This window comes from Melopsittacus undulatus, chromosome 7 (genome assembly GCF_012275295.1).
Source record: "Melopsittacus undulatus isolate bMelUnd1 chromosome 7, bMelUnd1.mat.Z, whole genome shotgun sequence".
NCBI classification, from domain to species: Eukaryota; Metazoa; Chordata; class Aves; order Psittaciformes; family Psittaculidae; genus Melopsittacus; species Melopsittacus undulatus.
Window position 1 is genome coordinate 13,910,848 of NC_047533.1, and position 23,519 is coordinate 13,934,366.

General features: G+C 39.0%; 1 protein-coding gene across 1 annotated transcript; it reads right to left on the reverse strand.

Moving 5' to 3' along the window:
- Positions 1-932: 932 nt before the first annotated feature.
- WDR1 (WD repeat domain 1) lies at positions 933-22,063 on the reverse strand. The gene is made up of 15 exons (XM_031048409.2): positions 21,787-22,063; positions 21,374-21,495; positions 17,432-17,522; positions 14,527-14,674; positions 13,042-13,222; positions 11,079-11,156; positions 10,246-10,326; positions 9,897-10,130; positions 8,970-9,057; positions 7,574-7,730; positions 6,841-6,928; positions 4,673-4,783; positions 4,052-4,225; positions 2,645-2,789; positions 933-2,361 (listed from the first exon to the last, which is right to left on the reverse strand). The coding sequence occupies exons 1-15, from the start codon at positions 21,800-21,802 to the stop codon at positions 2,252-2,254; spliced, it is 1,824 nt and encodes a 607-aa protein (XP_030904269.1). The 5' UTR covers positions 21,803-22,063; the 3' UTR covers positions 933-2,251.
- Between the last annotated feature and the right edge of the window lie 1,456 nt (positions 22,064-23,519).

Below are 23,519 nucleotides of genomic sequence, written 5' to 3' on the forward strand. Positions count from 1 at the left end.
TATGCCATTTGGTCCAGGATTAGAATATCCTTTCAGTTTTGTAGTCAAGATTTCCTATCCAACTACACAGACCATATTAGTCCTTAAGGAATTATAAGCTTAGGCTGTATGCCAATAAACAAATCCCATGGAAGCTGAAGCACGAGCAACCACCCCCAAAGGGAGGCAATCAAACAAGTCTTAATACAGGCTTTTGAGCTAAAAGGCATGCTGCAGTGTTACAAGGTCTTTGGGGTATAAAAATACCTCATCCTACACATCACCTTTCAAACATGGTGCACAAGCTCTGAAGCCCAGAGAAGAATCTACTTGTAGTGGTAGAAGGCTTGAGGAAATTATGTCATTTCCCTCAAAACCCAACATTTCACTAGCAGGCCCACCTCTTACAAAGAGCAGCATCTTCCAGCAAATTCTGTTCTTTGCCCACAAGCATCCACATAACTCTGTTTGATCCTTCTTTTAGCATTACTTAACTGACAGGGATTCAACTACAACAGGAACCCACTGAGCAGATTCAATAGCAGCTTTTCCAGATGGGACTTGGGGAGCAGTGGATGAATTGCACAGGGACTGGCACAAGCAACAGCAGAACAAGGTTTAGGGGCAAGACACAAATAAGTCTTATTTATTTGGATCTTATGCCCGCTTTCAAACATACCCTTTTCTGAAATGTTCTTGCATTATTAATAAACAGACACACAAAACTGCTGATGGAGATGCAGCAAGCACAAAAAAAACCCCACATAATCCAAAATATTCTGCTGCTTAGCTAAACCCCATGTCAGCTGTTCTAATGTGTATATTGGTTTGCATGCCAGAAGACATCTGGTCGCCACTTCTGAAAAAATCAACATTTTTCCTTTTTGAAACATCTTTTTAAGTAATTTATGACAGGCAATTATCTTTCAGCAATTGAGCAATGGTCCACAGTATGAGAAGCAGCAAAAGCCTTTTTATTTGCTGTATAATTAGTGTCATTAGAAATACGATTGGTTAAAAAAAAGCAAAACCAAAACCAAACAACACACAAGTCCACACAGAAAGGAAAGCTTAATAAAAATCAAAGAGCACTGAAGAAGACTTAAAAAAAAACCAACCCCAAACCCAAAACAAAACAAACCCTCAAACTTTTCTTTACTAAGTCTTCTAAAGTTCTGGACAACAACAGCTTCTTTTGGCCACTAGAGATGGTAACAAATCTTCCTACCACTTTGTATCGAGTTTCCTCTTCCACCCTTGCTAGACAGCTGGCTTCAAATCACTGAAGTGTGCTGTTCAGTGGGAGAAGAAAACTAAACAAGATCACAACCTGTCTGCATGAGATAATGGCTTCCATGCAACTGCTCCGCACGTGCAAAGGCATAAAATTCATTCGGCAAACATCTTATTTAAAAAAAAAATCACTTCAAGTCATAACAATGCTTCACTTTAATTCCTGTATTTTCAAAAAGGTGGCAGAAGTACTGCATTTTTTTAAACAATAACATGCTTCTCCTCCTTCAAACAGAAAATATCTTTAATCTTCAAAACAGAATGATTTTCTGACATTGAAATGACCAGACATTCTTAATTCATGAAAATAACAAATGTGTTTCTGAAGCAAGAAGTTGCCACAATGATTATTTGTAAACATTATACCCACAACAGTAAGTACATCAAAACCCCACACTTCCACCTTAAAATAAACCACAAAGCTTTGACATGAAATACATAAAAAGTTTATTATGTATGTACCCCATTTTGTTATCTAAGAGGAGAAAATCTGAGGCAACAGTTTGGTGCAGTACAGAGAAGCAAAGCAATATACAGTAGCTGCACACAGCTTGATTGGTTTCGGATCACAACTAAATACTCTTACTATGACCGTTAGTACAGAAATGTTCTGTAATTAGAAAAAATGAGAAGTATTACTCTCATGCTGTACAGTCTCATGTTTCTTGGTTAGAAAAGAACAACTGATTGAGTTTGAATCTTTCACACCTGAACCTTTCACACCAACTTGCTTGGCTGTTGCCTCTGGAATGTTCAGCACAAAGGTTAAGCTCCAGACATAATTTAAGTGCTTTTCATGTGCAAACTGTTACTGGCTAAAGCTTTCAAAGTACATTTAATTACAGATATGAACACCCTGTAAAGATATGAGGATATGATAGCAGACCCAGAGGCCAATACAGATTCTTTAAGAGAAATGCTATGTTCCACTGCAGTAGTTCTAGTCCCTGATTAGGTCCTTCCAAAGAGAGGGATTATTTCAATTGTAGGAGATAGACCACTCTTTGACAGAAGCATCATGGGATGTTGTTACCAGAGTGTGTTCATCCAGCCACGCCAAGCCGCTTACGTGATGTAACCTGTGTGCATCTGTATGGTAGTGTGAAATAACAGAAGAGAATTAGGAAGGCAAGGCTGACAAAATAACTTCAGCATATATTCCAAATGTGATTTTCAGCTGCACTAAATAGTAACAGTATATTTTAAAAAGTGACTACAAAACAATAGAAGAGTTCTGGCTATTGTGGCTACACAGAGACTAATGTAAAGGCTAAATTACTTTGGGAACATTCAAAGCTTAATTCTAGAAAGCTGTGTTGGATTTTGAGAACTACTAACAACTCTCAAAAGTAATCTTTTGAAGGAAACATACCTGGTATCTTGACTCTGGTCTCTGGATCACTTACGGTCCAAACGTATACCATCATGTCCATGCCTCCAGAAGCAAAGTGTTCATTGTCAGGAGACCAGGCAATACAAACAATTTTTGCATGGTGTCCATAAAAGACATTATGCTCCTATTTGAAAGTTAAAGATACAATGTTACTTCATTAGCTTAAGCTACTTCAGGAAATCCCAGGCTTTTAATATGCAGCATTACAATAAGCTACTGCAATAGTTCAGACAATGTACATTGTCTGATGTATTGTACATCTATTGCAGTACAGATGGATGTCCTAAACAAACCAATTGGTGGCTTCATTTTATGCTACTTATCTAAACACTTATGAGGCTGGTAAAATCCAAACCTTTTGTAAAAAGAGCTAAGACTTTTTCGATGAAAGCTGGATCTGTAAAATGCATATGCAATAAGTTACTTTTTGTTTAGAGACTTTTAAAGTAATCCCACAGGTATTTCTAAAAGCAAAATTCTTTCAATTTTTCCTTAGAAAATGCAGTGTTTCTGTGGAATGCCATTTGCATTTTTCTAGTTTGGTGTGGTTTCAGTTACCTTAATGATTTTACAGGCTGGTACACATAATGACTACTCAGCTGAAAAGTGGAAATTGCCCATTCTTTGGTTCTTGGTTAAGACACTTAATTGAGGGATAAAAATCAAGATTCCCTGCTCTAATGTATCCCTTTCTTTGCTTACTTCTTACCACAGTAAACTGCGTGCCACAGCCAGCAAATTTTTATTGCAAAGTCTGCTTTATTTAATCCAAGTTTGTTGTACTGCATGATTCTTATCAAGCTGAGCCTGCATTCTTGTCCATTTTCCAGAAATGCATACCAGCTCTAACAGGCACGCACATATTTTATTGACATTTTTCCTTTTAAAAAAAAACCCTAACCAACAAAAAAACACCCCTCACGAAAAAAAAACCAAACAAAACAAACAACTTCCCACCAAAAAACCCCAAACCAACCACCAACAACCCCACACAAAAGAAGCACCCTACCACACTAGTGCTTCAAATGATCAGAACAAGACACATGCATTACTTTGTACTGATTACTTTATAATTTTTAATATTTAACTACTGCTGGCCTGTGGAGATCCGACTCTTCTGCCATGTGTTTGCTATTAGATGGGTTTGAGTGTTTCCCCAGTAGCCAACCCATGGTGTACATTTCCTCACCTATCCTTATGATGTGGAAGCTTCATAAAGGCTGTTGTGCACAAAAAATGATGCTAACTAGAAATACCACTTTAGCAGTCACAGAACCACCAAATATAGTGATTTAACAATGAAGTCTCAGTCGCTGTATTGTATTTCATCACAACAGGTTTAGACATGAAATGCCAATCAATTTGTTTTTAAACAACAGTTCTTACCGCATAGCCATCAGCAACACTAAAGACAGTGACAACTTTGTTTGCATCACAGACTGCAAGAAAGGCACCATCGTGAGAATATGCCAGGTCAGTAACAGGACCTTTAGCTTCCAAAGACTTCTCATCGTTTTTCAAAGAGGTTCCTTGAATTGAATACAAACGGACATTCCCATCCTGCAAATAGTGAAGAAGGGGAAAAGGTACAAAAATCACTTTACAATAGAAAGAGGAAGGCTTACTGAACTTAAGGAATGTTTTTCATCAGCTCTATCTGGTAGTGCTTATATTAAAAACTAGTTTAAAGAACCTGTCATTTATGCTGGCTACAACTCACCAAGTCTAGATTACACACCTGGTTTCTAGAATTTACCTACTTCAAGCACAGACTCAGTAAAAACAATTTGACAATTTAAACCCAGCAAATACAAGACAAAAAGTTAGGTGATAATGGTAGAATCTGGGGAATTAAAAGTCCGACAATACCAATTACACGCAACTTGCTTGTTGTAATAATGCTCTTACAAATTGACACATATTACTTCTAAAGGCATCTCCTAGTGTTAAATGTTTGTTACTAGCTACAAGTTCAAAGCAGGACAGGTTTAGGAAGTGCAATCTTACCGCTCCTCCCACTGCTGCTGTACCTCCTCCAGGGTGAATGGCTACAGCTTCTGGCTCATAGCCAAGGTCACCAATTGCAAAACATTTCTTCTTATCTTTCATCAAGACAATCTGCAAATAGAAAACGAGAAACTAAGACTCTTCTTCAAAGTGCCGAATACAAAACTATGACTAAGCCACGAAGTTTAGTCATAAATACGAATCTACTCTGATTGCTCACAACTCTACTACAGCCTGATCTTAAGGGAACAGTTTAATTAGAGAGAAAGAGAGAGGGAGAAAGAGAGAGGGAGAAAGAGAGAGGGAGAAAGAGAGAGGGAGAAAGAGAGAAAGAGAGAAAGAGAGAAAGAGAGAAAGAGAGAAAGAGAGAAAGAGAGAAAGAGAGAAAGAGAGAAAGAGAGAAAGAGAGAAAGAGAGAAAGAGAGAAAGAGAGAAAGAGAGAAAGAGAGAAAGAGAGAAAGAGAGAAAGAGAGAAAGAGAGAAAGAGAGAAAGAGAGAAAGAGAGAAAGAGAGAAAGAGAGAAAGAGAGAAAGAGAGAAAGAGAGAAAGAGAGAAAGAGAGAAAGAGAGAAAGAGAGAAAGAGAGAAAGAGAGAGAGAGAGAGAGAGACAGAGAAAGAGAGAAAGAGAGAAAGAGAGAAAGAGAGAAAGAGAGAAAGAGAGAAAGAGAGAAAGAGAGAAAGAGAGAAAGAGAGAAAGAGAGAAAGAGAGAAAGAGAGAAAGAGAGAAAGAGAGAAAGAGAGAAAGAGAGAAAGAGAGAAAGAGAGAAAGAGAGAAAGAGAGAAAGAGAGAAAGAGAGAAAGAGAGAAAGAGAGAAAGAGAGAAAGAGAGAAAGAGAGAAAGAGAGAAAGAGAGAAAGAGAGAAAGAGAGAAAGAGAGAAAGAGAGAAAGAAAAGAAAGAAAAGAAAGAAAAGAAAGAAAAGAAAGAAAAGAAAGAAAAGAAAGAAAAGAAAGAAAAGAAAGAAAAGAAAGAAAAGAAAGAAAAGAAAGAAAAGAAAGAAAAGAAAGAAAAGAAAGAAAAGAAAGAAAAGAAAGAAAAGAAAGAAAAGAAAGAAAAGAAAGAAAAGAAAGAAAAGAAAGAAAAGAAAGAAAAGAAAAGAAAGAAAAGAAAGAAAAGAAAGAAAAGAAAGAAAAGAAAGAAAAGAAAGAAAAGAAAGAAAAGAAAGAAAAGAAAGAAAAGAAAGAAAAGAAAGAAAAGAAAGAAAAGAAAGAAAAGAAAGAAAAGAAAGAAAAGAAAGAAAGAAAAGAAAGAAAAGAAAGAAAAGAAAGAAAAGAAAGAAAAGAAAGAAAAGAAAGAAAAGAAAGAAAGAGAGACCTTCATGTGGTGACTAACTAATCTGCTGCACTGGAGTACCTATGTGCTCTAAATTAGGTAGCGCAAAGGCATGCTCTACTGCCTTCAGCTTTGCATCACTTGGTTTGAACATGAACAACCCTGACAAAACAGTATTTTTAGCAATGCTTACTGCATTCCCAGTTTGCTCCTTAAGGAAGATGGCAGGACCAAATTAGTAGAAAGTTAATACTGCAATGTTAAATTTTAACGTTGTACCCAGATCTATACTATAGACAACTGGAATAATTCACATGGAAAACAACTTTGAACAACACTACTCAAAGTTCCAAGCATAGAACTAGCGTCCATAAAGAAGGCATAAATCATTTGAAGCGTGCTTTGATACAAAATAACCTTGGTGCAAAGTCTCTAGATTTGTGTGATCTTAACACTACTGGCAAGCAACCTAGAGCTACCTACGCCGTACTGCATTAGTTAACTGGCTACTTGGATTAGCTAAAAAAGAAAAACAATGCAGGAACAAGACATCCTCTTCCCAAAATCACAACGCTGAACAGATCAGGCAAGAGCATGATTCAGATGTTGTAAGCCTTCTAGCACAGGGCTGTACTGATTAACAAATTCTGATGCATTCACACAATCGACCATGTGAGATTTAAACCTATACATAAGACTTTCAAATTAGTACAAGATGCAAAAAGACAAGCCTAGCAAGTATCCTGATGAATTATGTTTCCCATAGCTCTCATTAGGAAATTCTGCAGACGTGCAAGTTGACCCCGCACTAAACAGATTTGTTGGAAACCATCACGTTACCATATACAGCACTATTAACAGAGCAATTGTGTTGATGATCCACAAGTTAATACTTACTTGTCCAATGCACAGAACTACAGTATAGCCACCAGGACCCACAGCTAAACATTTTGGCTGAACATCCATTTTCACAGCATCCTGGCCACTGGAGGAAGGTGTGCAAAATTAGAGAAGCAGGAAGAACAAAGCATAAAAGAAATTATCCCATGCCTAACATTACTCAGAATTGCCTATTCAGGTAATACTAATGACACTAACAATCAAGGATATGCACAATTTAAAGATTTATTTTTTAATAATCTGCAAAGCTTCCTTGTGTTTACTGTTTAAAGCATCAGTATCTTGATCAGGAGGTAGTACACCTGTCAAGTGAAAGTCAATGCTACTACACTGGAGTTTATTTATTTTTCTTTAAGTGGTGACTGCAGCTTCTATGAAGAAACAGCCATGTCCCACCCTTCCTAACCACATTTACTACTTATATGTCCAGGTATTTATGAATCAGAAAGTGGGCACCCTTCCCAAAGTCTCTTAACTGAACCACCTGATACACGATTGATCTCTACCTAAACTGAGGAAGGGATAAGACAAATTGAAAAGCCTGGGATGCATTTCTTGTCACAGAAAAGAGAAAGGTTGGTACAGCAATCATTTCTATACAGTTTCCATGGTAACTTAAAACCTGAATAAACTGTAGCATAAATTTCTTTGCCACACAAGTCATCAAAACTCTTGCTGTAGAATAATTAGGGCTACAACGCTACAATAAAAAGGCAACATTTTAACTAACCTGTAGTCCCTCTTGCTAAGGTTGGTGTAGCGCACAGTATCATCCATACTGCAGGTGACCAGCTGATCCATTTCATCCACTGCCATTCTAGAAACCTGGTTTGTATGACCTTTCCCAGAAAAGCCATCATTCTCTCCAGTTTCAGAATCCCAGTAATGTGCATAATAGAATTAAGGAACATTTGGAAACACTGGTGCAGTCAGATACAGAATCATAAAACAGTTAAATAATTGACCAAATAATTAAGTTTAGAAGATATCTCTTGAGATCACGTAGTCCAACCTGCTGCTCAAATCAGTGTCAGCTCCAACAGGCTGCCCATTCAGCTGGATTTTGAGTATCTCTAAGAATGGAGATTCGACAATACAGGGTTCAGCCAATCTTTTATCCTCAAAGTATTAAATGAACCTCTGTTGTTCTGTAGTGAACTAAATGACCTGCCACAGACAGTAGCAAATACTGGGGGATTTAACATCAAGTCTGAGAATAGGAAATACTTTTTAAAGAACCATAGTTAGAAGTCCTGCAACACTGGCTTTCCCTAATGTTGCATGTTAACATCAGTTTGAACTACTAACACTATATTACAAGTTTGTAAAGAAATAAGTCCTGTATTTACTACCATTTATGCCAATGTGACACCATCTTAATGCACCACAGCAGGCAGGATGAAAGACTGCAGTTTTATTTATAAGCTTCAGAATACTGAAGAAAAGCCAACAGTCTTCTAGCTGAACATATCCCTTTAACATGCCCTTTGCAAACCAGGCTGCATTCCTAGTGCTCTGCTCCAGAAACCAACAGGATTTAAATAAAGTGTCAAAAGTAGTACAAGTTCTCTTCAGTAAGAAAGTCATCAGTGAGAAAGCCTGATGACATTTGGGATATCAAATGAAGAACACAGTAAGTTACAGAACTTCAAAACCACACCTTAATACAGGATAAAAAAAAAAACACAACTGTAAAGAGAAATGTATGACAACAGGTCAGAGATGGGTCAGAAAGTTTTTCTTTGTCCTGAACATCTGAAAAACAAGATACATGACTTTCAGAAGATCTATGGCATGTAACTGAGGAAAAGCAATACCTATTTTGTGTGTATGACAATACATGAAAAGTTACAAGAGGCTAATTTATACATTTACTTGCTCCTCCATACTAACAATTTACATACCACAAAGTAGTAACAACTGGAAATTAAGAACTGGTTTATATTTAGCAGGCAAGTGCAAAGGCAAACAGTACAATAGGCAAGTTAAGGGAAAGTAAAATTAACTTCTATTCACCTGTGTAAAATAAACATCAGTTTTTGCCTTTGACAAAGTGCTCTTTTTTCCTCCAAACTAGTTCTCCGACTGCAAGGCTAGAACAAATACCACTATCATTCAAAGGATATTAATATGACCATCATTACTTCCGGAGTAAATATAGGACTTTCCACCGTTTTTATGCACTGTAAGACACTGAATTGATTTACTATGACCCTGTGAACAGAACACAACATTATTGATGAGCAAATTTTCATCTTAACATATACATAGATTAAACCTATTTCAGAAGATCTATAGGTAATTAGAAAATAACATTTTTTCATAAGCATTAAAAGTCACCCAGAATACAAATCACTACTTAACAGTGCAGTCACTTAACAGTTGCAGCATTGCTATTCCCATGTACTACTCTTTAAGGAGAATGAATGGGCACTATGAAAATCTTTATTAGCCTGCTGGGCCAGAACACTTTCATGGCCTTTTCATTGACAAAGTTTGATTTTTCAGGCACTTTATGATTCATGGAAAAGGACTAAATATAGTAATGTACCCACATCAATTGCCTGAATTGTAGCACCAATAGCAAGAATCTGGGACGTCCATTTCTAGTTCATGTAAAAATGTAAGTTCCCAGGAGAGTGCTGTGTCAGAGAACTCTTTAAATTCTAAAATTAAAGCTCAACTACACAGTAACCCTGGTCACCTTGTTCATAACACACTAGCTCTGACAGAACAAGACACCACTGGTATTTTCTATCTATGCTCTATTTCTTTTTGCACCTCAAGAATTGTTAAAAGCTGCTATGAAAGATAAATTGATAACCTTAACTGAAAACAATATCAGTCTCTATGCTTGCACAAAGCACAGCATCAGGCATGTAACATTTAATCAAGAAGATTCATATCACTTGCAAGAAGAGTCAGACACACAGGGCTTGTCTGGTAATGTTAACTTAACAAGACCATTTTTCAATAGTTACTGCCCCATCTGGAGAGCTTCAACCACTGAGTCACTTATTGCAGGAATGGGTGCAACAAGAAGTTTAACCTACCTTTATGATGCGTAAAGGCTTATTTGGATTGTTCTTGTCCAAATAATTAATATAGCCGGACAGGGAGATAGTCAGTAAATGGTCTTTCTGCCACAAGCAACCCAACTGCTGATCCAACACATTTGATCCCATGTTAAAAGTATTGACAATAGAATTAGCACCAACATCCCAGATTTTAGCAGTTTTATCTCCGGAAGCAGAAAGTAACTGACTACTGTCAGGGCTCCAACTAATCTGTGAAAACAAATGTCACAAGATAGTAAATGCATTTATTATTGCAAAACTTCACAGTCCATGAACTTAATAATGAAATACTACGCACCATTTGCACAAATTAAGTGATACTTACAGCATAAATACCCCCATCATGAGCTTTGCCTCCACCAAGAGCACACACTTTCTCTCCAGTCTTCCCATCATAGACAAAAATCTTAAAAGAACACAGACATATACCTTATAAGGAAAAACAGTAACAAGGAAAAAAACCACAAAACAAAACCAAAGAACTGAAACACTATTACTTGCACTACAGAAATCATCCCTTTGTTATGTGGCATGCTTACAGGTTTATCAAAGACTAGATTTTTAAGGAAGAGGAACATGTATTCCTGTATTTAAGACTAAACAAATGAGATTACAATTGTAAATAATCACAGCAAGATACTCTGTACATTGTATCCTGACATTTGAAATTCTGGAAAATGTTACATTTTTGGCTTCTGCCATGATGGTGGCTGTTTAGCATTACAGTCATGGGTATGTGCCCTCGTAGGAGGGAGAGCTACCTACAGTGTCATTGCAAACCTGCCCTTATCAGTAGGGAGTCATAGAATCACAGAATGGTTAGGGTTGGAAAGACCACACTGTGCTATCTATTAGTTCAGTATTTCTACCATACTCCTCACAATCATAAGGATATATACATCCCAAAAGTCTAATATGCCTCTACCAAAATAACCTGTAGAAATAATATGCTAGGGAAATGGTATAGGCAAAAAAGCTGAGTGAGAAGAGTCTGGTTATCAGTTACAGCTTTATAGGAGGATATTTAAAAGGTTAAGCCACTCATTTCTTGGCATGAAAAAAGCAACATGTATTTTACAATAATAATTCTACTCCCAAAATACACAAGCAAGTCTTCTTGTGCTAAAATCACTAGAAAAAGAGTTTCATTATTTTTACCTGGCCATCTGCACTAGCTGTAGCTAATCTGTTCCCATCAGGAGAAAACCTCACACAGTTCACAAACCGTGTATGGTCCTGTAGGGAAAAAAAAAGCAAGAATCAGAACACAAGATAAGAACAGACCCTTTTTACATAGAAGACAATCCAGTATCAATGAAGCTCTCTTACATGCAAGCCATAAATTAGCTGTGTAGGAAGACGCCTGCTGTAGAGAGTGGCTACAGAGCAAGTCTGGCCTCTACCTGAAGAGGATGATAAGAGTTGAGAATAGTCCAGAAAGGGAACTGTGGCATCAGTAACCAGTGTAGTTCGGACAACTTAGTACAATGCCACATGAAGGAGTACCCAGTTTCAGGGATAGGCAGGAAATAAAACCCACAGCTGCAGGCTACATGCAACCATGGGATTTTTCCCCCTTGCCACTGGCTTCTTCTGCAACATTGTCCAAATTTTACCTCTTGCTTCTTCACACAAATTTTACACAAAGAACAATACTTCATCCTTCTTACTGTAAAAAATGCAGGCATGAAGAATAGATAATTATTTTACTGGAATCTCATTTCTGGGAGACTGCATTAATGGTAGCTCTGTGAAGTAGCCAGGCAAGACTGATGTATGCTCCCCAAATAGACTATTTACAAGTAGGAGACTATTCAAACCACGCTAACTAGGAAACAGACATTAAATAGGGAAGCACCCCAATGAGGCCAACGCAAAGAGATTTGGAAGACTATTTTTAGTATTATGAAAGGCAGGTTCTAACCTACTTTCTTCAACTATGCTGTTTCCTGATGATACCTCAAGGCCTAAATGATACAACAGCCTGTACCCAAATCAGATACATCAACTCAAATATCACTTTAAAAGAAAGACTTTATCACATACAAGTCTAAGCAGCACTAGGAAGCAATTCAGACTTGAGAGTTCAATAAGAATCAGCTTAGCAAAATGCAAGTATCAACTTCAGCTCAGAAATATCTTAGGCGACTACATCATTTCATTGGATTGCACAGCTCAAAACAATTCCTTTTCTAGAACCACAATGGAATCCTTACTAAAAGTCAGTGTATGAAGAGTACTCAAGGCATATATTTAAGAAAATAAAAAGCTTACAACTGCCATTTTAAAAATAAAACAAGAACTCAATATTTTTACGTTATTATTGCAGTAACATCCAGTAGCTCTGCAATCATTTGTTTTGGGTTGTGGTGGGTTTTTTGTTGGTTTTTTTTTGTTTTTTTTTTTAAGGCAAGAGGCATGCCTTCTGCCACCAGAAACAGCTGCAGTAGCTTTAGGCTTTTCATCTTCTTTAGCCTCCAGTAATGATAAGTACCTCAAATGTGGTAATTCCAAGCTTTGTTTGATTTACTTAAAAGATTTTAACTCACAGAATAGGAAACAAAAGTTAAAAGAAATGCAGAAACAAAAACTGACCACAGAAGTTACATATGCATTTCTCGTAGAATTCAGTTATGTTTTCAAATATCTACACTCACCCTTTTCTAAGCTGCCATGGGATTTCAGATTTGAGGCACTCTTAAGCAGATTGGAAAATTCCATTCACACCACCAAATTTCTTGAATCAAGCACCTTGGAGGGTATTAAGAAATTCTACACAACTGCATTGGGAAGCAGTGCTCAGAACGCAACAATAGGGCCAATGAAACATCCTGCTTCTACAGTTATGGAAGAGGATGAAGAGCCAAAAAAGAACTCTGGAAAAAGTGCTTCAGGTTTTCTTTATTCATTTATTTCATTTATTTCAGTTCTCTTGGACTAAGGCAAGTCTCCAGTTATACACAGGTTTAAGAAGGCCACTTGACACCAACTATGCCTCAAAAGGAAGAACTAAGAACTTCTGTAATGACAGCTAGCTGTGACAAGAACTGCAAGCTCGTTGGAAAGCTTTCACTCAACTTGCTGCACAGTTTAGCAGAGCTACAGCTCAACTTAAACTCACACTTATTGTAAACTTGAACTTGAATGGCGGTCCCTCAAAGAAAGCGGCACAGTTGTCATCACTGCCAGTTGCCAGACGATATGGTCTCGTTTGTTTAATGTCCACACTATTGATCACTTTGTTGTGCCCAGTAATCTCGCCAACAGAAGAACCACTATCCCACAGGAAAACTGCTCCGAATCTAGTTAGAGAAGCACACAATAACTACAATTCATAAAAGTTACACATAGATTAACTCCATGGGCATCTGCAAACAGCAGATCTGAGTGCACTCAAAGAAAAGAAAATAGGTCATCTCGTTAATCTCATGCAAGCTCCTCATAGTTCCCTGAAGGCTACTTGAGACCTTGCTGGAGAGAGAATCTTATCTTCAATAGGAGACATTTGCTGAAGGGGACAGACAAGCAAATTTTATGTATAAAGCTTCTAAAACTCAAGAGATCAGAAAGATATTCTTCAGTAAGTTTATAGGAAGCAATAATTATTCTGCCTGCCTAGTTGCTACACCAAATGTAGGAAGCTAGGATAACAATGACATTATATCATTAATCTGATTATTTAGCCTAAATTGGGTGCATCGCTTTTACAACTATTATTACCTAAAGGTTCAAGGAAGAAGAGTTATAACAGTATTTGTCAGTTCTATCTTGAAATCTCCTTGAGGGGAAAAAAAACCCCAAAAGAGTATAATCAAAACAGTGGCACTAAACTACCAGGGCATCGCTGTTATAAAGGCCATCAGCAAAATACTAGACTTAAAGCTCATCCACCTAACAGAAAACTTGCAGTCTGAGGTAGAACAAGTTTACAGAGTATCTGCCCAGGGGCAGGTGGGGGTGGAGGGAGTGACAAAGGACAAAATCTCTCTCAAACAGAAAGACTATGTTTTTCAGACCTTCAGGCATAAGACTACTCTGCCTTAAAGATCTGTCAGTTTTTAAACATTAAAGAAAAGACACAAACCTGACCAATGAGCACCTCAGTGAGATTAGGACAACTGGTTGTGATTTTATTTCTTACCATAATATACCCTAAAAATATGGGTGTGATGCTGAGGGAGAAAATACAGATACATTTTTTTCCTTTATTTTCTTACTCTTATTCAGCCATGTCCTCTCAAACTGGGAGGTGTAAGAGAGGAGGAGAATTGTCTGGTGGTTCTCCCTTCCCACTCTACCAGAATTAGAATACCTTCTTATACCAAAGGCATACTAACAGCTATAACTGAATGCAATATTCAACTCTAAAAAACAAACAAGACCCCACAATTTTTAAACTGAGAAATTCTTATAGAACTGTATTCTCCAAACAGTTTTACAGCTGTCAAAGACTGCATAAAGAATTCTCCTGCAGAACTTGGAAGTTGAAACAGCCACGATTTTCTCCCCTAGAATAGTAAAAAGTTTTCTGTGAAGAACCTGCTTTGTTAGAATACAGAGATTTACCATATATGTATGCATACACACACAAAAAAGAATTACTCACTTTTCCCTTCCTTCTCCAACCACAGCAATTCTCTTGCTGTCTTCAGTCCAGGCAAGGTCCTTTATTTTTCCTGCAAATGGCTGATACTCATACTTCAGTAAGTGTTCTTTCTGTGTAGTATCCCAGATTCTCAGCTTTCCAGAGACATCTGCCATAATAAAATAGAATATAACTATTGTTGTTCCAGCAGGACTCAATCACATGACTCAACGATCTGCCAGGATACAGATTTTCAGCTACACTGAACACTTGTACTAGGGAACCTCTTTTCCTACCCTATTACAATTACTACAAATTACTTGACTGAGGAACACTGATGACTACATCCATTTCACTGGATGGTGTTTATAGCCAGATAATAATGTTCAAGACACACAGCAATAAATACAACATGGAGACAACTTTTGCAGACATGCAAAGAAACCTGCACAGCAAGAGGGTAGGAACTTTAATGTGTAGCCAGTATGTGTCAATTATCCATGCTACACACACACACGCCCACACACACAAAAAAAATACCCAAAACAAAACCCATACAACCCCACCACCACAAAACCAAAACCAAACAAAACCAACAATCATACTACCCTCCTCAAGACAGCTTATCCACACTTACTGGGAAGTAAGCCACCCAGCATCTACAGAGCGATCTGATGGATAGTGTCTGATGCACTGAAATTCATACTTCAGATTTTTTTTTACACCTTCAAAGCAAACCCATTTTGCATCCAAATACCAGATAGATGTAAATATACAGAAAGATTTTTTTCCCCACAGAGCTCAATTCATACACATTCATCAGTATTTTTTCTATACAGAAGCATGTACACACTTCATGTTGTGTACAAATATCTGCCATTGTTTTAGAATAAATCATGTGCTAAAATATGTATATGTCAACATAGCATAACACTTTTGAGTTCTGTTCATCACTTATTGGTGCATCTTCACAGTTCAATTTAAGCACAGAACGCCCTTGTCTCTGTGTGACCTGATCATGGACCCAACACCCTTCTGCTAAACGGACAGATGTAGAATCCTCCATTTTACAGAATGTGTTATTGAAGCAGAATTCCAATGTAGAGTTTAAAAATTAATTGATTGCTCCAGCTATTAATAGATAGTACACATACAGCTTTAACTTTATGATACGTCCCATTACTACATCTGTTATGACTGCAGTAGGAGAAATTACCATAAAAGCCACAAAGCATGTTGCCAAAGGTCTGTCTCATCAAGCACATGAAGTATTAATGCAGGTTGCATGGCTAATGCAGATTTATAGATAGAGAAATGAATCTTACGTGTTATACTTAGAAACAGCTTAAACAGCCTGATACTATCTTCAGATCCCATGCTCAGCAGTATCACAGAACTATTTATAAATGACATGCAGAAGACACTTTTTAAGGGAAATACTGCAGCCTAAACTCATTTACTTGGGTATGACACAACGTCTGAAAAAAGTCAACTGAATATTCCCCAAGGAGCAAGGCTTCCTTAAGCTGATCATTACTGAAAAACTTCTTCACAGATCAGATTATGTGTATAAAACTCTTCTTTGATAGAAGACTGAAAAACTACAGGGCTGCAAAAACAGAATACATGGTCATTCTGAGAGATAAGTACAGCACAAAACTAGAGCTGTAGAATAAAGAATGCAAACTAGATTTTAAGAAGGTATTCAATTTAACATATGGTCATACACAAGACTGAGCCAAGGAAGTCCTGGCTCTGGCTCCTTTCAGACCAGGATGGGGGAAAAAAATTAAAACCCAAAAAGTTGTACTATTACTGTTCTTAAAGATTCTCCACTACTCAAAAGATAAGTATTCTAATACATTTTTCTGATGTGCAAAAAGCCAACTTTACTTTTTAAAAAATACTATACCTTTTAAATTACTGAAAGAGAAACTCCAATTCTACTAATTCTGTTAAGACCTGTGCATCTAAGTCTGGACTCCCTTTCTAAGGAGCTCATACTCAAGTGTTTTCTTTTCAGATATATTATTTAGAAAGTATTTTTGCATTTGGGCACATTACTAGTTTCTGAAGCATTTTTAATGGACAATGGTAAGCAGATGTTAAAATATCCATTGATTAACTGCAAATATTTTTAAGAAATTGAAGTTACAGTATTATGTTTATCAATATTCTTCAACTGTATACCAGTCCTCTTGAAAAAAATTTTTTTTGAAGCAAGTGTATAGTAAAAAGAGTAGAGAAAAGGTTAGTTCTCTGTAAGTCATCAAAACTGCAGCAATTTCCACTAACAATCCAGGAAATTTATGCTGTAGAAATTCATGCTACCCATTCTCAGATTATTGATTCACATGCATTACACATAAACCATGAATCAGCCTCTTCCCCTGTTAACTTACCAAAGAAAGCTTTTTTAGTTCAGGTTATGAATGTGAGAAAAGTCATGACAAGTCTTGTCAAGTTTAGTCAGGAAGAAACGAAAAAGGAAAAGAAAGGGGTATGTGCTCTTCAAGAATCCCTTCCCTGCCGCCAATGAACCAAAGTTTATTAACAAAGCCAATAGTCCTGTATTTCAGAAATAAGGTTCCATTCTGTTTCACATACACAAGTCTTCATTACACTAAGTTTTGTTCTCATTAATGCTTCACGCCAAGTATTTAAAGTTCATTTCCATGTTCTTTTTGATTTAAATAATTTTTAAGACCAAGCATGTCACTAAACTCACTACTTTGGAAAGTGGTTAGAGGAACAACTACATAAATCATTCCTTCCTCAGGCATGTATATGTAATTCCATCAAAGCATGTTACATTAACTGTGCATCTTCCGTACATACACGTGAAGCATCACGATTCTGTTTTGCCATCAAGCACTTCAACAGCTCTGTCCACATACCCCATGCAGCATGTGTGCTGATACTTTACCTCCAGATGCTATGTAGAATCCACTGGGCGCATACTTCGCAACTACAACCTGATGGGCGTGCTCAGTGTAGATGTCAGCAATTGCAGGATTCTAGTTTAAAGAACAAAAAAAAGTTAGTAAGTTATATTTCCTGGTTTTCAAAGGCATAAAATCAGATATTCAAAGATAAAACTTAGAACTTCTGCTCACACTCCTCCTCTCATACCCTTCCTTCCATCTTAAATAGAGCCATTGTCTGAAACTGTAAAGTGCAGTACACATTGCAGTACACAGTAGAATATTTCAGTGCAGTACACAGTAAAATACTGCTGTTCAAAGCAACACTCTAATTTCCAAAAACTGACAAAGTAGTTCCTCTAACAGCCAGAACTGTTGTGACCGTTTCCTCTCCAGTACCTCCTGAAAGGTAGAAAAACCTTGAAAATATTAGGCCAGGCATCAGATTTCTTTTTATGGGGCTGGCCTAGGTAAGTCAGCTATCCAAGGAGAATACTAAACAAGCTGTGCTCTGCAGCACACATCCAAAAATTCAGCTAAAGTTGCGCATGAAAATTAAGCATATGGTTAACCATAGTGCGTGGCTGTTAATCATCACCGCGTGCTCAAGAGCACTCAGTAACCAATGAGGTGTACACTGATTGCTCTTTTTTACTGATTGCAATCTGTTTAAAAAGCTAGTAGAATAGCACAGGGAAAGATATTTTCCCTAGTATCAAGAGTTGGAATTTTGAAAGAAACTCAGTGCCACCACATCGTGATTTTATCTCTTTAGTTTTAGAATATGTTTTCCGGAGCTTCAGGTTTGACAGTAAAACTGACTCAGTGTCTTAACAGTTCATCAAGTGTTAAACTATGGAGATGCCACACAAATCAGAAAAGGATGACATCAGGGCAAAATCTGCTCTCAAATGAACTGTGGAAAAAAGACATTCTGCACCTTTTCCAGATATAGTACATACAGCAGTAATATACTATAACAGTAAAACACTCCTTAGAAAATATAAAATTCTGCAAGGTAACAGGTATCTTCAAGTTCCAGAAATCTGACTCATATGGTCAAACCAAAAGTCCATTTTAACTGATATGATTAACACAGATTTACTCAACTAAACCAGAAAACCACCCGATATTACAGTACAACTCAGCCATCCAATCAGGAAAAACTAAAATACCCACTCTGTTAGAAAGCAGACAATCTCATGCTTGCAGGAGTTCCTGCTGATGCAGTACGGTTACATCTCAGGAGACAGAATACAGCTTACTCATGCAAGAAGCAGCTCTTTTTCTAAATTTTTTATAAATTGTTTGAGTGCATTATAGCCCTACTTAAGTCACAATCATCTGCATTTATAGCATGTACCTCTCTCTATTTTGTGTGTAACTGGATTTTATCTAAGCAAGACATGATAATGTTCTCCCCATTCTATAGCTTCATCACCTACAAGTACAGGGATCTCAAACACCCCACCCCTCCGTTCATTATTAATGGCATATGTAAGTAGCTGCTATTTTACAGCAAGAACCTTCAAGAGTCCAGGAAGCTAATAAGATGAGAGACTGGTCATAAATAGACTGACTTAAGGGGTTAAATGGAAGGCAGACTCCCAATTTTAAGATATGTATGGTAAAGAGATTCAGGAAGAATCTAAAAAAAATATTTTTGGATAAGATTATAGCTGTAGCTGGGAAAAATACAGTACCTAATTCTGGATTCAACAAGAAGAGCAAGCTTATGTGGCTTGCTTTGAACACTGAAACCAGAGCCACGTATGAAAGTGAGCAGTTTAAGTTCCAAGTTTCAAAGTAGGCTTAGACCCACGAAAACAGTAAAATATTAATAAGGAATGAAACCTTACAATTATCACTAGTCCTTCTCACAGTGCTTTTCCAGCACTGTTCCTGGAGTTTTTCTTGTTAAATGAAACCTCTACAATACCTCTGCTCAAAGATCAAGCATTAACCCTGAATGCTATACCCATCACCACTGATTAGCTAACACTAGATAGCTTCAGACTTAAAAGTAATCACTGCATTTTGACGACCTGTTTTGGTTCCTTTTTGTTGGTTTTTTTTTTTTTTTTTTTAATTAGGGCACAACAATCTCACTGGAGTACTGTTCACAGAGGGATTAGACACAGACCTCTAATATTTCATTTGGTTGTTACTAACTATGATAGAGGCTTCTATATTATTCAAAGAAAGCATGGCTCTCAACTACAAGTGGACACAGTTCCATGCTGGGTTATGAACAAATCACAACATTCTCCAACACAAACACCATAACACAGGCTCTGGTCAGTTTTTTGTGTCACTGATACAATACATTCTGTAACTGACTGCAGAGCATCACCTGTCAATTATTAACAGTAGCAGACTCTCCTTGCCAGTTAGGTCAGCTTGCCTATTGGCATGAATTACACCATAAAACCCAGAGATTTATGACTTTCGTTCTTAACTTCCCTTGAGAGTTTAAACAGTCTAAATCTGAATTCCCACAATCCCACCTCGCCTGTACTCAGACTGTGCCATGTGCTCAAAGTTCTGGTTCACACTAGGATTGACATTTGCATCAGGCAAATCTTCAGTGAGCTGATTCAGGAAGATAAAAGCGAATTGTTTACTTCTAATTTAACACCCAAAGTAGTTGCAAAAAAGCAAACCCCTAAAGCACTAATTACAGTGCAAGGGAGAAGTCACAATCCATAACTTGAGCAAAAACTGTAACGTAAGCTAAGTGGCTTTTCTCCCTTCTCTCATCACTTTGTGTGCCATTACAGTGTTTAACTGGGACTTCTGGTTTCAGAAAATTGAACTTTGCTTGCTACTAAGAGCAAAAAACTCTTACAACATTACACTTACACATTGAAACCAGAGTGCAAGCTTAGTTTTGGTTTTAAGTGAATGAATTTAAACTGATACCAAAAAAGAAATTTGAAAAAGTTACTAATAGCATTTCTGTATTACAGCATGACAATGAAGATATCATCTGAATGTAATGGGAGTAATGAGATAAATCAGGAAAACAGCTCATAAAAAATTTAGTTTACAAAGGTGATTCACAGATGCAGCCATAAACAAATTCATTTTTGTGGAGACCTAAATATTCCAGACAGGTATGAGCTAGCCCCCTGCAGCCCTCCACACTGCAGGCCAAATCTGCAGTAAGAGAGGAAAGTAAAACTAGGGGAGAATCTGATTTTCTAAAGAACAAGCATTTACTTTGAAGAAAAGTATTTTTTTGAAAAGCAGTAGCAAGACAATAGCCTATACATGCAATGTTTTCTCCATACTTTTCAAAGGGATGCCATCTTTGAAGTCATTTAAGTAACTCACTTAGCATTTCTCTAGTTACCACCAAAGAAAAAAAGCAAACCTCCACACCACTGAAAACATAAACTGGGGCATTCTTATAGCTAATCGATGAGGAAAGTTCCCTGTGATCAGGGATGAGAACTCAACATGCGTGCAACTTGAAAGCAACTGACAACTGTTTTGATTTATGGAGTGCAAGGGTGGAGGAAGAAGCTACGGACTAACACATTTAAAAATGGGATCTGCAAGTATTTGCATGTTTCTCTTACAAGCTCAATACAGCAAATGGGGAAGTGCTCATTTATCAGGCAAGCACAACACTCAACTTCCTAACAGCAATATTTAAGGAGATGAACAAGGTTAACCTGAATATACCAGTCTCTCATCTGTAATTCCTATGCAGAGAGGGAGAAATCTGCACATTGTAACAGATTTCTACGGTCGCTGCCCGTGGTTTTCTGCCTGAGTCATGCACTCTGCTTATTCCCCTGCTGAGGATCACAGACCCGTGACCTCAACGGGAATTACAAACTGAGAATGAAACACGGGCTATTAAGAGGGACTGGGAAACAAAATGAAACTTAGCAAAAGCTCTGCGCTAAGAAACGAAATAAATCAGGATACATTACATCAACGTTTCTGATGACGACACACTTTCCATTGGTATAAAGAAAATTGTTGCCCTTAGGATCACCTCCGATAATTTTGGAAACGCCTCGTTCAACCTGCGGGAGGCTGGCGAACACTTTTTCTATGGGAACAGGAAGAAAAAGAGGGAATAAATAAAAAATAAAAAGGATAAAGAGGGCTTACTCTTGGCCGTACCGGACGCCAGCCGCTGAGCTATACGCCCTGCCGGCAGGCGCGGTCACTTGTTGCTGTCAGCTCGGCTCTGAGGAACTGCCGGCTCCGCGCCCGCCTCCACGGCGGCGGCGGGCGGCCCTGTGCTACCTCCGCCAGCGGAGCTCCCCACTCGGCCCTAGTCCCACTCCCAGTCCCAGTCCCCGTCCCCTCACCGCTCCGGTCCCACCCGCACGCTTACTGATCTCGTACGGCATCTTCGCCCACTTGTTACTGCGGTGGAGCTGGAAGGGCTGGGAAGGGCGGCGAGCGCAGCCCGGCGCGGCGCAAGCGGACCGGCCTCTCGCTCTGCTCCCGCCGCCGCCTCAGCCCCGCGGCGCCCAGCGGCACGAACCAGGAAGCGCCCGCACAGCCGCCGCTCTCCCCTCTCTTTGACCATATATAGTCAACTCTGCTCGCGCCGCGCCGCTCCCCGCCAGCCCGCGCCCCGCTCCCTCCCCCGGAAATGCCGTCGGCTCGGACGGGCCCGGCTGGGGCTGCGCTAGGGCGCCCGCAGGAGCTGGCCCCGCCCCGGCAGGGAGCTGCGCGCAGGCCGCGGCGGGCGGGCCGGCAGAGCCGCAGCGGGCGGCACACGCTGGCTCTTCCCGGACTCAGAGTGGGAGCCTCCGGGCTGGCTGCGCATGCGCATACACACCCCTCCCCACCCAGCCGTGGATCTCTTCGGGGCATGCGTGGGATTGGCGCATGCGCGGTAGCACGGCTGAAGCCACGGAGGGGACGGACAGGGTCGTTGCCATGGTGACAGCCGGGCGAGTGTGCGGCGGTGGAGCCGTGAGGGGAAATCAGCAGTGATCCTTAGGGAAGGCGGGGAGCGGGGAGGCAGGCAGGAGGGAGGGCCTGGGAATGCCGCGGGAGCTGCGGCTGTGCGGAGGAGGCGCGGGGAGCCCCTCCTTTGCGCTGGCGCCCCTTTCTCACCCCCTGTGGTTGGTGAGCGGCTGCGGGACAGCTCCCGCTCTCTTTACTCCGACGGCATCACTAAATGTGGCTGCTGTAAGGGATTTGGCCCGGTGATAGCTGTTGGGACACCGCGTGTGTGCCTTAAGGTACCGAGAGGGCAGGACAGACCTTTCGTTTTGCTTAGGATCCATCATACTTTTTAGAAGGGATGGAGCCTGCTGTAATACCCTCCTGAAACAGAGGCTATGCAGGTCTGGTTCTTGATTTCCTCTCTTTACAGACGTGTTGGGAAGCTACTTCCTGTCCACAGTCAATATTCCCTTGAAGATAAGTTTTAACCTCATCCCTTACACATTAATTAGTGGGGCATTTTCCCATAGTTTTGTGCCGTTAGACTCCAGATATTGCTGAGGTGCTTTACAAGCTTGGAAGATCATCTCAGAGTTCTACCTTGAGGCCAAGTTGGATGTCTACTTTAATTAAAGTGGGCAGCAAGCTTTAATGTGAACCACATACTATCTCGTTCATGTCTCCTGTATAGCTTTGACTAAATTGAATTTTTATTTCCTTCCAATGCCATTAGTATACCATCAGTTCTTCAGTTCAGCAAGGCAAAAACATTCACATATAATTATCAGAAACTCCTGAAATGGGTGCTGGTTTGTCCCTTTTGCATTCATAAATGCAATGTCCCTTTAATTTGCTTCATAAAGCATCAAGACAGATGGGTACAACAGGACTGCCTTGCACAGCACGTGAATATAGTATATAGACATGCAGTGCTCCTGGTGTGTTCTTGGCCAATAGACCTGTAAAACAGGTATAGAGAAACCCTGTGGAATTTTCCTTTAGGGTCTGGGAGAACAGAGCTGAGGGAAAGGTAAATAAAGCTTTAGATTCTGAAATGCAGACAGAATCAACATAGCAGTACGGAGTTACAGAGGGTTTTATGCACACAAGTATGGGCATTTCAGGATGAAAGGGTGCTGAAATTTCACAAGAACCTGTCCTGAGTTG

Coding starts and splice junctions, on each gene's coding strand:
- WDR1 (XM_031048409.2), bottom strand. Junction 10,327..11,078: donor CAGCTAGTGCAGATGGCCAG/GTAAAAATAATG, acceptor TGTTCTTTTAAG/ATTTTTGTCTATGATGGGAA. Junction 4,784..6,840: donor TAGTTCTGTGCATTGGACAA/GTAAGTATTAAC, acceptor TTCTATTTGCAG/ATTGTCTTGATGAAAGATAA.